The following is a 15,438-nucleotide window of genomic DNA, read 5'->3' as shown; positions in this document are numbered from 1 at the left end:
TATATATATATATATATAGGCACTAACGGACAGAAAGTAGCAGCATCGCTTTGTTGAACGAAAACTAATTTTCTTTTCCAAATTTAAAACAAATGGCTGGCATTTTATCCTTAAAAGAATCGGTTCTGATTTATTTGGACCGAAGTGGAGGCCTTCAGAAACTAGCAGATGACTGCAAACCTCTAAACGGTAGTTTTACTGTAGCGCACCTGAATGCTAATTATGCTAATTAGCTACATTTAACGATTAGCTAGCTACATCAGCTAATCAGTAAATGTAGCCAATTATGCTAATTAGCTACATTTAATGATAAGCTAGCTACATTAGCTAATCATTTAATGTTTTGCTTTACTTTTTTTTTTTAACCGCAGAAACATATAAAAAAGAGAACATAACACAAAAAAATAAGTAATAAAGACATTCATTATTTATGACACTAAAAGAATAAACAACGTTAAAAACAAAGTGTGGCTTTGGCGGTCCTACTTGATTGTGTAGATATTAATTGTCGAGAATAAACTCTGGAAATTGGGCTTTTCCAGTTGAATTTTTATTTAACATAAACGGATCAAGTCTCATGATCTAATCTCCCTGTAACCAGACCCCCAGCAGACAGAGGCTGTCTACAGGTTCAGGGTTGTGGTGAATCCTTCAGACCTGATAGAGGTAGATCCTGAGCTGGGGGATTATATTCTGCATGACCCTCTCAGAGCAGCTGCTCTGTTTCAATCAGTAAGTAAAAAACTTTAAATGACCACTAATAGATAAAATAAAATGGGTAGAATGAGGCTGATTTTATGTCCTCATTTTTCCATTCAGGTGTGTTTCTTGGCTATAAAGACACTTTCGCTTACTGACAAAATACACACAGCGAGTCAGGTAGGAGGATTATGTGTTTTTTGTTTCTTTAACCATTTAGACTTTTTCACATTTTGTTAGGTTATGTTAAAACCTACAAACCTTGATGTGTTTTTGTACAATATGCTGCTAATGGTAGATGATTTCTGAAGATTCCTACAATATTCCTATGCACAGTGATTGTATCTTAATAAGGTGACTGTCCTTTTAAAATAAACGTTGAGGTAAATTATAAAGGTGAATCATTAAATTGGTCCTAGGAATTAATCCATTACTCTGCAGAAATTAGCAATTTAACCAGGCTCTGGCCAAAATGTCAGGTTTAAACACCCAAACGCTTATCAATAACCTGAGGAAGGAGGACAACAGACGTTAGATTATTTTTACTCATGAGGAGAGCATCAGAGATTACATCACTTACAATTTCCCTCTACTCTGAAGCCCTCTCTGCTGTCTTCCTCACTCTTTATTAGAAAAAGGGAGTCCCTAGTTACAATAGGTCACGCTGTAACTTTAATGGAATTTATGGGGAGTAGGTTGCAGCGTGATACAGTGATACACTTACATTTGTTCATGCGACCTTGAGTTATACACATAAGGAACATTCAGTTCCTGGCACCTGCAAAGCAAAATTTTCACTAGAGTCTGCTAAAGATAATACAAAAAATAAACAAGGTTAATACAGGATACGATAAAGCCCCATAATTTGAACTAGATAATAAAAGAAAAAGTACAGGTGCTTGATTGTGAATTTTATTTTGCCATGTGTTTTCTATTTGGAGGTGAATATTTCCCTGAATTTTACTCATCTCCCTCCATTCCCCGAGTACACTTTGGACCTCAGCAGTTTTCACCAAGTGTATGGTCCTCTGAGGCCGGTCTCCATGGAGGGGGCAGTCATTGCCTTAACAAGGGTCACAAAATACACCCAGGGGGCGAGGTTCCTCTGCACTGATGATGATTGCCCTGGCTCTACAGGTACATTTGTTTTTCCTCATTCATTTATTTTTATTTAAGTAGTATTGCTGCACCGTGGTGTCCTGTCCAGCAACCCTCGCGACCCTGCTTGGGATATGCATGACAGAAGATGGATGGATGGATGGATGGATGGATGGATGGATGGATGGATGGATGGATGGATGGATGGATGGATGGTATTGTTGCTGAAATGGAGAGCTCCTTTAGTGACAGACTGCTGCACCCTAAATGCAACAGGGAGCGTTATCACAGATCCTTCCTCCAAGCAGCTTTAATACTTTATAACCATCACTGTTCCCAAAAACCTCAATAAGTTGTTACATTCATGCTGATTTTTGCACAGTTACTGTTTACGTCACTTAAATAACCTTGTTCTGTCATTTTGCACATCTCTGGTGTTTCTGCTATTTTCACATTTGATTACTGTAAAAATGTCCTTTGCTGATTGAGTAATATTCTTAAGATGCACAGTATTTATATTTGTAAAAATACTGTACATTCCAGTATTTTATTTGTTTACTGTTTTTATATGTTTTTTTACTGTCACATATTCTGTCATTTTTATACCCTTTTTAAGGTGTGACCACTTTTGCTGTAATCTTTTGTTGCTGTAACACCACATTTTCCCCATTGTGGGACAATAAAGAGGTTTTCTATCCTTTTCTATTGACAATCTATATCTTATTCTTGTTTTATAGCATAGAAGTTATTTATAGAAATTATTTAAACATAAAAATGGTGGAGTTTTAAACAGTGTTTTAAGGTGTTAAGAATAAATGTGCAACTAGCTGCTGACTTTCAAGCTGTTCAGAGTTTCAAAGCTCTGGCTGGATCTCATGTTTAACAGTTCAACAAATCCCTACATTCGTTTTTTTTCTTTTCTAGTGAAATATAAATAAAGGGTTTCATAAATACTGGCTGGAATTTTTAGCATTCCTCTTACAAATGGTGTTATTACACTTTTGGCTCGGATTCACGCTTGGTTTCACTGTCTGGGTGTTATTTCTCTAAGGCTTCCACCACATCCGAGTTCATGCACCTGGAGCCACTGAATCCGCCACTGTGAGAAACGACTTCAGCTGCAGGATCTGCCACTCACAGCTGAAGGAGGACGTCAAGTTCAGAGTTTTAGGAGGTGAGAGGATTTTCCTAACGGGTCCGACCTTTAATGGGTCACTGTGATTTTTTTATACATATTTAATTATTGCTTATTGTGGAGACAGATAAACAGCTGGTGGAGCTGATCCACGTTGAAGCACTGAATGCCCTAAGAGGCCATCAGCAGAGTTCATCCAGATATCAATCTGTCACTCTGTTTCTGAGAGGTAAGCTTTTAAATCTTCATCAACCTTTCACATATTACATTATGTTAAAGCCACAAGTATTTCATGCGATTGTCCAACAGAACGTGCGTAATAGTTTGTTGTTTTGCCTCATCTGACCAAACCACCTCTACAGATTTGCTCAATTCTTTACCAAGCTTATAGCAACATATTTTTTTATTTATTTAGGTTATTTACGGTATATTGGCCCAGCTCCAAAACACATGTTGTCTAAAGACACTCTTACTTTGTATCTTGGTCTCGGGCGCTACTTTGTGAACAGTGAAGAATAGTTGTTTGCATTTCTAGATTAAATTATAAACTAATAAACTAGAATAGTGGGCAGCATGGCGGAGCAGTTGGTAGCAAAAATGTCTTAGGTTGAAATGCAGGCCTGCATTTTTCTGCACATACTCCTCTGTGTGTGGAAGAGTTCTCTGGGTACTCTGGTCTCGCCCCACAGTCCAAATCAGACAGGCTTTTTAGATCAATTGGATTCTCAATTGATAATATGCTTAAGTGTGGGTGTGTGCATAGCTGTTTGTCCTTTAAATCCCTGTGTTTCCCTGCCACACACCATCCAATGACTACTAGAGGTGGTGACTATCCCCCCCTTGTGTCCCTGCAAGAAAAAGCAAGTTCTGGATGAAAATTCATTATTTTTTCACACCGTCAGATCTTTTTCCATCACCTTTAAAATGAAGGTAAATTAATTTTTGTGCATCTAACTCTGCCCCCTGTCTGGATATTGTTTCTGCTTCTTCTAATAATATTTTCCCAGCAATACCCATGAGAGCTCCACAAATCCCTGCAGCAGCATTAACATATTCTGTTGACCTAATGATGTGGAGGAACCCAACACAGGCAGTTCCTGTTACTAAACATATATGTTAATGTATGCGGGGTAGACTCATTAGCTAGCAGTGCAGATCGTTTATAGAGAAATCTTTGTTATGAGCACCTCTCTCTGTCCCCCCCAGATGAGCTGTGCCACTCCATGACTATCGGTCGACTCTACAGGGTGGTTGGCATTCCTGCCCTTGTGCATCAGTGGCCAAGCATCACCTGGAGTGTAGAGGCGAATAGCGTCCAACCGTGGGAGCTGCATAGTGAGAAACATAACATTATTAATCCAGTCACACAGAGATAGAGGGATAAATTAGTATAGAGACATACAGATAGAAACCTTCACATATGTTGAGCAGGATAACATGAAACTAGATAAACTTTTCTAAATGTAACTAGATTACTTTTACTAAAGTATCCTTCTGAACAAAATGTACTTTTACCAATAGTTTCATTGTACATTTTGCCAGACAACCAGAGGTGGGTATTGTACCCAACAATTTTATTCTAAGAGTAGCTCTGCTTTAAGATGACAGTTCTCAAGCAAAAGTAGAATCCTCCAAGAATTTATTTGACTGAAATAAAAATAGTAATAAAATACATAATTACATAATAAAACAAATTTTGCAGAGAGAATACATTTTCCAAAGGAATCATAATAGGTTATGTATATATGTCAGGAAATGATAAAAAACCTCAGGGCTTTACTGTATTTTTTCACCTGACCTCCAAATAGCTCAAGTTACTCATAGTGGGCAGAGTAACCAGAAAATTGACTCAAGTAAAAGCAATGATACTCCCACAAGAATATTACATAATTAAAAATAAAATGCTACTCTGACTTAAGCACAATCTTGCTTCTGATATAGTTCCCCTTAGAAACAGCTCACACGTTTTAACCAAAAACACTGAAGACAAACATTTACAGTTTGTCTAAAATAAGACTTGTTTTATGACTGCATTGTTTTAATTTTATTTTCTATGGATTACACCTGCTCAGCCACACTGGTTTACACGAACAGATTTCTATTTAACTGTCTGCACACTGTAAAGTTAACTTATTTTAGCCATTCTTAGCCACTAAAGCTGTAAGCCTGCAAGTAACAATTATTTTTCTTCTCAGTTATTTATCAAATTTTTTTTTTAGTTAATCAAATAATAACTGGACAGAAGGAGTGGCTCAACAGGACATTTATTTAACAAAATTTGAAAGAAGTGAAGCTAAAAATAGGCTCATTAAGAACAGATTTGGAGAAAAAAGTAGGTTTTCCATCTTAAATGTAAAATATATATCTTTTCGTACATTTTTTTCACGTCCTTACTACTATGTTAAAACGTTTTAATTTTTCTTTTTTAGCAATGATAGTATGTTCTTAAAAAATCTCCTTTCATTTAATATTTTAATTTCCTTTATTATTTATTTGAATACATTTCTTTCTTTTTTTTAACCGTTTTTTTAGAATTAGCACATCAATTTTTTATTTCTGTTAGTCTGATTAAACAATTTAAACAAATGTAATCAGGTGTTACGAACAATAAGTATTTGAGTAGCCTTTTGATATGATGCTTTTTTTTATTAGATTTCTTTTTACTTGAGTAAAAATATGCTAAAGTGATGTTACTCTTATTTAAGTAGACTTTTTGACTCCTTTACCCATCTCCGGTTAGGGCGTGGCTCCTGCTGAGATCTTTAATGTGCAGTGTTACTCTACTACTTTTGTATTTTTAATCTCATCTGACTAATGTTCCTACTACTAGAGAAGCTTGGTGGGTATAAATACTGTAAAGCAGTGTTTCTGTATTAGGCATTTATCATGTTCCCCAGCTCTGCCCACAGGCTGCCCTAAAGCCTCCCCCAGATTCCTGCTGCTGCCACATTGCATGACCTCTGCTCCCTGGAGGTTCCCTGCCATCTTAGCTCACTGCTTTGGGTCAGACCTGACTCCTCCTGGCCTGCACAACACACTTAAACTGTGTCTGCTGCTGAGCTCGGTGCAGACTAGAATGGATGAAAATGATGCGTTTCACAATTTGGATCTCCTCGTGGTCACAGCTGATACCCTCGTATTAGACAGGTGAAGAACTCCTGATCAAGAATCTCTTTTGAGTTGATTATAGTTGAATCAGCTAGATGAAAAGCTTGACTCTAATGGGCATCCACTTTGTGCTAGGCTAATGACGTACAGTTTGAGTTTGGCATGTCGCGGGGTCAGACACCAGCCCTCTGGGGAGATGTTTTCCTGGCTGTCCAGAGATGAACACGGAGCAGGCACCGCCAACATCCATGCAGGTTCTTCATTACTCGCCTCGGGGGGCATTTGCCTGCTGGGAGATCTTGCCTGTTACAAGAAGGACAAACTGGACTGCTTACAGTGTGGTATTGTTGGTTTGGATGTAAAAGTTTGGATTTTCTATGTGTTTTCATTGTTTTTAATGATGGTTTAGGGGTGCATGTTTTTATTTTGACAGTTCTGGAGAGCCGATCTGTGTCTGTGTTCATCCCTGGAAAGAAGTACGGTGAGGAAGCTGACCAGCAGCTTTCATTTCCGGTACAGTGCAGTTTCTGGGCCCTTGCAGACTCCTCTCAGAGGTCTGGGAGGACGGACTCAACTACACTGGGAGCTGCTGTGAGTGTTTTCACAACCCAATGTTGTAAAGGCATCAGGAAACAATATTCCTGTGGGGAACTGGATTTCTTTGGTGTACTTTGAGTTTTGCTCAACTCAGAGGTTCTTTTTATGACATGAAGGGAAAAAAAGAAACAAGATATTTGAATAAAGATTAAGAGCACAACATTTCTGCACAATTCTTTTAAGTCTTTAGAAATATGGAAATTTCATTTATAATTTTCCATGTGTAGGTATGGAACATTTTTTGTAAAGTTTTTTTTCCATAAACTAGATTCCTTTGATAGTTGCATTTTTGACTTAAATTTCCAACAAAAGGTCTTGAGTTTAGCATTCTAGCCCCTGACTTTTTGTTTTTATGTTACTAGCTGGAAACTCATTGATAAAAGGCCCATTTCGCTGCTGTTCTCTGTCTTTAAGTTACTATATGTTAGGGCTTTTATCCACATTTGTGATTCTTATCTTCGGTTTTGCATGAATTGCAAAGAAAATACCTTTTTTTTTCAAACATAGAATAATAGCATCAGCACCAGCTACCTAATTTATAGAATATTTGTTTTATTGTCGGTCTAAGTAATTAGATTTTAGATTCTTAAATTGTTCTAATCCTAATGAATTCAGACGCTAAATAAGCAGCGAATATCACTAAGCCTATAAACCATCTTGTTACACAGTTTGACTGTTCAACTACATTTTTACAATATTTCTTTATCAAAGCAATCTGAAACGTCTCTAAATATCAGTAAATTGGAGTCTAAGGAAATCAGAATTTTTAAAACTAGAAATTAAATGAGGTCTATTGAAAAAGAAATCTGATTTTGAACGTGTGAGAAAGTTTAGCTTTAAGTCCAAATGTAATTTCTACATATATGGATTGACTGCTGGTGATAATTTTTTACTTAAAAACAGCACTGTATACACTGAGTTTGTTGTTATTTTCTCTGTGAGCAGGAAATAGGTCCTGTGCAGGCGCAGCTGGCAGAAAGCTTTGGTTTAGTCATTCAGTGCGGAGACAGGGTGGGAGAGGAGGGCGTACTGGCCCAGACTCTCCACACCCTCCAGCAAGCTGTACAACCTGGAAGACTCACCCATCCATCTTACTGGGACTTTTCTAATGAAGATTTCCAGGAGGTTAAGTTCTTGTAGCAAGTTCTATGCATTGATTTAATATTCATTATTTTTTATTTGAAAAGCATTAGGGTTTTTTTTTTTTTTTGTGTTATTTATAGTTGGTGGCTCGTTCTCGGGGTTTAAAAGTGGAGCTCAGCCCTGAAGCGGTGAAATTGATCCATGGTTACTACATGGCCAGCCGTCGAGCTCGGACACAGAGTCAGGAGGTCAAGATTTCTTTGGCCTCGATCAAACTGCTGTAAGCAGCCTCCTGCAAAACACTAATTGTTATTATCTCCATCTCACATTTTTCCTTCCAAGTAGTAATGCACTGCAGTGTAATTTCACTAACAACCACTAGATGGCATACAAACTCAAACATTTTTCTGTCATAATTTTTCACTGAAATATGACAATTGTTTACAAATCCCTTCCAATGTGGTGACACTTTAATGTAGAGCTAACAGCTATGAAAATAAATCTGTTTTCAGTAAGTAGGAAGGAGAAGGAGGCCACGTTATGCTCCTAATCTAATCTTAACAGCCTCCAGCAGCGTATATCCAGGCATTCAAATCTTAAATGATAGATTTTTTTTATCCACTTAGTTTTCCTAACGTCACCAAGCATCCATGCTCTCATTTGGATTGTCTATAACTCTCTGATCACAGGATGTCATTGGCTGAGGCCCACTGCAAGTTATGCCTCAGGACTAAAGTACTGGAGGAGGATGCAGTGATTGCTGTGCTCCTGTGTGAAAACTCTGTCACTCTCAAGCATGGTAGTGATGTTTTTTTTTTTTTTTTCATATTATCATCATCTAGGTGTGAATTATACTATTACTATAATACATATATATATATATATTTATTTTATTAGTTGTTGGTAGGGACAGATTAAATCCACACACTGTATATTTCTGCTCACTTTACTGTTGACTCTATTGATCTCACAGTGGAGAAATGTATTTGATACATCAGCTCAAATAGTCAAAAAAGAAAAAGGTGCATGGAATATATACAGTGCATCCACATATGACCTCTTTTTTCCCCCTGACTTATAGCTAATGAAAACCCAAAATAAAATATAAAAGATCAAGATTTTAAAAAAGACATGCGTGACTATTGTGCTGTACAGTAAAGTCAGGGCTCTTTTTAACCGTGGCGTGGAGGCCATCATGCTCTGGGCCATCATCTGTTGCTCTGTTGTGATGTTTTAATTGCGTCTTGCAGCTTCTGCACATCTTTGCATCCAGAGTCTCATTTAACTTTAATCCATAGATGTGAGTGGTTTAGGTCAGGAGGGTTTGCTGCCAATACCAAAACCATACCGGTTGATGGTAGTATTAAAAATGTCGGCAGGTGCCAAGTCCATCCAAGGATCCTTCCGTCATGTACACCACTTATTTCTCTGCAGGGTATCTCTAGTGTTTTTCACCAGCAGTTATTTTGCTTCTCCCACGTCTATGTTGACCAGAGACAGTGGACAAACACCAGCAAATGTGCCTCCCTGTTACAAAACCTTAATGTCCAAATACAATACTAGATTCACTTACAACCTGAAAAAGGACATTTAACCCCTTAACAATGTCCTTTTTTATCTTGGCAAAGACACTGTTGTAATGTCTCTGGTCTTAGGAGTAACTGGAAGTAAAGGTTGTAACCAAATGTTAATTTCTTTGCGATATAAATTTATATTTTGATTAAGCAATAGAACATGCTTTATGCTCTGAGGTCTTAATAATCCTCCAGATGATTTATTGGTCATTCATCTACAGAAATGAACTGAACAAAATTTACTTTTAGTTCAAAACTGCAAGACAAAACCTAAACTCCAAGCGAAGACCTACTAGTGTTCCATGTCTCAAAATCACCCTTTTTTTGACAAAGGCTTTATCTTCACTAGTAATAGTTTTGGTTGATTCCCCTACCAGTTTAATCACAACTTAATGCAACCCAATTTTTTATTTCACCAAACAGAATATATTTTATATACGTTTGTACTTTTCCCCAACATTTATTTAAAATCTAAATTCTGCCAAGTTTTACACTTCCAGAAAGAGACCATTTGGTAGGACGTTACCAGCTTTAGAAAACCTGCGATTTGTTCAACCTGTTCAGATTGTCAAATACTTGCCTTATAAGTGTAATTAAATATTTTATAATCACTCCTTTCCATCATGCAGTTAAGACTTTCCGGGGAAATAATGTAACCTGATATAAAGCAGATATTTCTAATTGTGAGGCACCGTTTATAAGCTTCAAGTGAGAGATTTGTTCATTTAAATATACATTTCAAAGGTTTTTATGAAGCACATCTATTTCTAATTAGTTAAACCAGTATAACAGTTTGAATGATTTATGTTGATAAATTTAGGAAAGGCTTTAGTGATAGAAATAAAAATTGGTGCCAAACCTTTTAAGACCATAGAAATGAACAGAGCTAAGACATGAAATTGATATTTATACCCATTAACTTTATACTGTTAATTCACACCATGATTATGATTGATGCTATTTGTTAGCCTGCAACTAGTTTATTCTGTATACAGCAAATTTAAATATGGTTAGACCCAGTCTTTCTCCTGATCCGATGTCTCCCTCCAGGCGGCTCTGCCCTCATTATTCCACCAGACGCAGTCTTTCCTTGCGACTTGGGGAATGTGGAGGGTCTGCAAAGGAGGGACGCAGTCCTGGATGAGCTCCACCAGGATATCCTACGCTTTGTCTACACATTTGCACCAGGAGCTGATGAGTACATTACTGAGGAGTAACGCCTCTTATTATAAATCCCAAGGTAAGAAGAATAACCAAAAGGAATCAAAAGTCTCAGATTGCAGCAGTTGATGTTAAACATTTTATTGGATACAACAACAAAGGTGTGGGCTTAAAAGGCAAAAGGAAGAAATGCTAACTTTTAAAATACAACAAAACAAGAACAAACAGGCTATACAGAATGGCTAAATGAGAATCACTTAAAAAATATTCTCTTTATATACATTTTCAGTCAAACATCCATTAGAGTTTATATAATTCACATACCTCCTTAAGAATGGGCAAAAACTCAACTGGTTGCAAAGCTCTGCTGAAATAAAAAAAGTCATATCAGTCAAACATCTATTGACAAAATATATAATGCATGTATTAAGTTGTGGTTCAGTTTGTCACATTTTCAACAACCCTTTTTGGTCTGGTGGGTAAACGGCGAAAAGTGGAACTCATCATTACAACTCCAAATATTAATCCGACTGAAAAGTACAATATAGTAATTACTTACCATCAGAGATTTACTAAAATGATGCGAACAATCACCTGCAGAAATCAGAGCATTTCACAAGAATTAGGAGAAAAGCAAAGCAAAAGAAAAAATTAGGCTTTATCTTTTATTTTCCCCAAATAACCAAAACATTGAAGGAAAACCACAAGAGAAACCGCTGCTGGAAGTTCAGTCGACACCATCTCACCACTTTAATGTCTGATGGGTAAACGGCGAAAAGGTGAATTCATCACTACTCCAGCTTTGACTAATGATACTGCTTTTAATCTGTAACTTGTAAAAAAAAAATAAAAAAAATAATATTTTTTTTGTGGCTTTTTTCCTACTTTGGGGAAGCAACCCTCAGCATTTCTAAAGATCCCTGCTAATTTAATATGGTCACAACAATATGGCTGCTCTGATCTATCTGATTTTTGACATTGTGTAAAAAACAAAAGAAATGAAGCTAGAAGACTACTCACCTTGTACTGGAAGCAAACAAGGCTTCCACCTCTGATGATCTGGTCAGCCATAAGAAATCTAAATTATTGGAGATAAATAGGATGAATTAAATTAAAACTAAAACTACTTATCCCATTACTAGCCATAAATTAATTTTTATCATGCTGGCATATCAGTTTGTCACATTATCACCATTTTGTTGTCTGATGGGTAAACGGCAAAAAGTGAACTCATCACTACTGCAGCAATAGCAGAATAGAGAAATGTTATAAACTAACCATAAAGATCCACAGGGTCCAGACTGGCAGACAGGGTCTAAGATAAGGACACCAAAAGGAAAAGGTAAGTGCTCCAAGTTTCCAAGCCCACAGAACTAATCCCCATGGCACATCCTGTGCCTGGAAGGTTGAAATATACTGAATGAGCTGCCAATATAATGTGAAGATATGACTGATCACCTAAAGGTCAAAGGGTAAGGCCTAACACAGCTTGGCAGCACAGCTAACAGGGCTAATCTTAAGGACAGGTTCAACAGCAGGTCACAACTTTTAAAATGACCTTCCCTACTCTGAGAGGACTTTCTGGACAATGGGTCTCTGCTCACAATTAAATATGGACAACAAGGGATGCTTTTCCTCCTTCCAAGTGTCAAAAAGATGATTTATCACCGTCCTTCGGGAAAAGTCAACATTTTCCACAAAACGCTGAATAACTGGGGTGTACACGTTACAGTCCCGATTCTACGGAAGAGGATTAGGGCCACTGAAAAACTTAAAGTGAACAGATTTTGAAATATTTCAGTTTAATATGGAAATAGCATCACCAGGGATCCCTCAAACATTTATAAAGTCACCTAATTGCGTGATTTTCCACCAACCAAACATCTCTTCCTTCATGGTGCCCATCTACATTAAGATCCAAAATTCTGAAATTAAAGTTAGAATTCTGAGGGGAAAAGTCAGAATTCATATTATACTGAAATAAAATTTAAATAAGTAAACTTTTTTCAGTGGCCCTAACCCCCTTCCGTAGCTTCACACTTAAAACATTATCACGACTTTATATCAAATCACAATTTGATCAAACAGAACCTCATCGACATTCACTGAAATTAGTGTATGAATCATACCCAATATTTCAAATTATCAGTGTAATACCTTTAAGTTTCGTTTATCACCAATAAAAAGCCTATTTTTAGATGTATAAGTGTAACATTCAAAGGAAAAACGCATGCTATGCTCGGTTCGCCACGTGGCCGGGATGCCGTCTATGCTAACAGCGTGCTTAAGAGCTAACTGCCGGTGGAAAAAAAAAACAAAACAAACAAAAACAAGATCGATTACAACATTTCAAACAAATAAAGACATTTTGTAGATAAAACTCACATCTGCTCACATAGAACAGAGCAGTATAGGTAGAGATGGGCATCGATGCAGTGGTGGGACTCCTCTGGTTTAATGCCCGGCCGGCGGTGAATGAGACAGCTTCCGGTTCCTGCGCGTCAGAGCTGCGCATTGCGCCGATATAAGACGGATCACCGCTAAGCAAATAAATGATAGGAACATTTCCAATCTACAGCTGCAGTTTGAATATTAAGCAGGAACCCTGTTTTATATTTTAACAATAAACAAAATAAAAACTGGTGAAGGAGGCTGTTTGCATCACTTATTCAGATTGTTTCAGTGCGCAAAAAGAATTTAACATATCAGTAAAATATAAAACAAAGTACAATCTGGTATCATGATCGATCATTGCGTCAATATTGTTGAAGCATTAATAAAAAAAAATAAAAATAAAACATTTGTTACATAAGCTTTCTCCAACGCTCTGGTTCATTAACGTTTAAAATTACATCACAGCTAAATCTAAGCCTCTAAATATATTAAATATCACCATAAATAAATATGCTAAATGTATTTATTCATTCCTTTTTTTTTCTTTTCTTTTCTTGGGGCCCTCCAAGTGTTATTCCAGTTAGGTCTACTGGATACATCAGATTTAATTTACATTTACTTGTCATTGTAATGCAATATTTCAAAACCTTACCAAACATATTTGCAAATATTGTTTCTTATATATTTGATTATATTAAACAAAAGGAAGCCTATATTAGACTGAATGCAATAGCACGCTATAAAACCAGTATTATAAAAAAAAAACAATGTCCAAATTTTAAAAGTAACAAGCTATGCTTTTCTAAAAATCTTTAGAGACTTTCCTTGCATTCTCTTCTAATTTATTCACACACACACAAATACATTTACAACCATGCATATAAAAAAGAAAAGAAAAGAAGAAACATGAGATAGAGAGCCTCTTTTGTCGGACCCTCTGACAGACCACTTCACATGACGGATTCTAAGTTATTCACACATGCATTTAGTGCAAATGTCTCAAGTCAAAGTGCACGCTCAAGCATGACGGACTCCACGGAATTTCTGCAGAGATCAGACTTTGGGACGTGCGTGGAACTGCGTGGCGCATTCATCAACTAAATGACAACAAAATACATGCTTTGTTTTCAAAATATATATATACAATTAAAGTCACGTAATATATTAATTTACATCATTTTAGAGCTGCAGTGGAAAGACAATCAGATTTTTTTTTTTTGGAAGCTCATGCAAATGTCCCATTGCTTAGGCCTATTGAGAGGAGGAAGATGGGCCCTGGTTCTCTGAATCAGAAGGATTGTTCAGGAACTGTCCAGTTGCTCCCACGTATAATCTGGATCGCATTGGCCATTTCTGTAAAAACACATTTTAAATTAATTATTTTAAGTTGCAGTTTAAAAATCAAATAAAGATTAGAGACATGTAGCTGCTTAATGAGGATGATGCTGACCTTCACAGGGTGCAGGTATCCTTCACCTTTCAGTGAGTGTAACGCCTCTGTTTGTTTGCTCTCTCCTTCTTCTGCTCCTTCCTCCTGCAGTGTTCGAGTCAAATGGGCAATATAGGTGGTGGCTAGTATCAACACGTCCAGTTTAGACAGCTTGGTATCCGGCGGTACTGACGGTAAAGTCCTCTGGAGCTCCAAGAAGGCGTTCCTCAGGGTCTGCACCCGGCTGCGCTCCCGCGCTGCGTTAGCGGCCGCCGGCCGCCCTCTGCCGCCCAGTGCGCCGCTGCTTTGGAGCGCCCTGGCCCGGTGGAGCTCACCGCGACGACGGCCGTCAGGACTGGGACTGGAGCTGGGGCTGGAAACCGGGCTGTCATCCACATCCACCACCGAACTGGAGCAATTACCACCGTCCATTTGGAGCGCCTGACTCCCCACCATGCGTTACTAATCTGTATAGTCAAAAATCAGATGTGTTTTTTTTTACTGACGCCAGCTTATTGTATTTATTTATTAATAAAACTGTTAACTTTGTACTCTACAGTAATTCCACTTTAAATGTATTTAACGTTGTTAAAGCAAATTAAAATAAAAACTTTTAAAAAATCGAATTATGCATCCAAATATGATTTGAACACTCGGATGCACACTTTTAGTGCATAACTACAAATGAATTTTACCTCTTGTATTTATAGCTCTGGGTTGTTATCCGTCATGAATCCTCTCCAAAATAACCCTCTGATCTTCAGATTGCGCAGTCCCAGTTTAAGCTGTCCAGATGCGCCCATCCAGCTCCTCACCTGTGCGTAAAAGTCTCCGGAGTCTATTGGAAGCACGCGGCACAACTTCTCTCCGACATAAATAATCAGTCGGCCCACATCCTCCCACAGATCTGAAGAGCAGCTCTTCGCTGAACTTCACCGCCAGAGGGAGGGCTCTCTACTTTTTAACTCGGAGGGCCCTCTAACCCTCTCCAATTGGCTGCGAACTTGACGCTGCTGTATATTTTCTGCAGGGGGGAGCCTATCAAAAAAGATTACATTTAGACCCCCCCTCCCAAAAAACCCTCATCTTATGCACCTAGGCTGCTGTTTGCAGGAGTTGTACGAAAACAAACAGAACAACTGTAAGACGATATTAAAAGA

At 37.6% G+C, this 15,438-nt stretch overlaps 2 protein-coding genes across 4 annotated transcripts; one reads left to right on the top strand and one right to left on the bottom strand.

The window, feature by feature from the left end:
• The first annotated feature begins 92 nt into the window (after positions 1-92).
• mcmdc2 (minichromosome maintenance domain containing 2) lies at positions 93-14,871 on the top strand. Its single transcript, XM_038293586.1, has 15 exons — positions 93-189; positions 602-732; positions 820-879; positions 1,641-1,836; positions 2,849-2,971; positions 3,060-3,161; positions 4,139-4,267; positions 5,830-6,079; positions 6,176-6,381; positions 6,474-6,631; positions 7,583-7,762; positions 7,861-8,000; positions 8,410-8,519; positions 10,345-10,534; positions 14,390-14,871. The coding sequence occupies exons 1-14, from the start codon at positions 93-95 to the stop codon at positions 10,509-10,511; spliced, it is 2,049 nt and encodes a 682-aa protein (XP_038149514.1). The 3' UTR covers positions 10,512-10,534; positions 14,390-14,871.
• Positions 10,581-15,414, bottom strand: LOC119788904 (transcription factor 24-like). 3 transcript variants are annotated; one of them, XM_038293592.1, is made up of 6 exons: positions 15,094-15,414; positions 14,300-14,745; positions 12,841-14,202; positions 11,734-11,770; positions 11,015-11,533; positions 10,581-10,822 (listed from the first exon to the last, which is right to left on the bottom strand). In XM_038293592.1, exons 2-3 carry the CDS (start codon positions 14,732-14,734, stop codon positions 14,101-14,103), a joined length of 537 nt encoding a protein of 178 aa, XP_038149520.1. In that variant the 5' UTR covers positions 14,735-14,745; positions 15,094-15,414; the 3' UTR covers positions 10,581-10,822; positions 11,015-11,533; positions 11,734-11,770; positions 12,841-14,100. The 3 variants fall into 3 exon arrangements, with proteins under 3 accessions (XP_038149520.1, XP_038149517.1, XP_038149518.1); XM_038293589.1 differs by having other exon boundaries at positions 14,974-15,405; XM_038293590.1 differs by having other exon boundaries at positions 10,581-10,819; positions 14,974-15,405.
• Positions 15,415-15,438: the final 24 nt, after the last annotated feature.

Source organism: Cyprinodon tularosa, unplaced genomic scaffold (assembly GCF_016077235.1).
Source record: "Cyprinodon tularosa strain WSP-4 unplaced genomic scaffold, ASM1607723v1 ctg33, whole genome shotgun sequence".
Classification (NCBI taxonomy): Eukaryota; Metazoa; Chordata; class Actinopteri; order Cyprinodontiformes; family Cyprinodontidae; genus Cyprinodon; species Cyprinodon tularosa.
The sequence above is the reverse complement of the archived record's forward strand: the minus strand, read 5'-3'. Positions and strand labels throughout refer to the sequence as shown.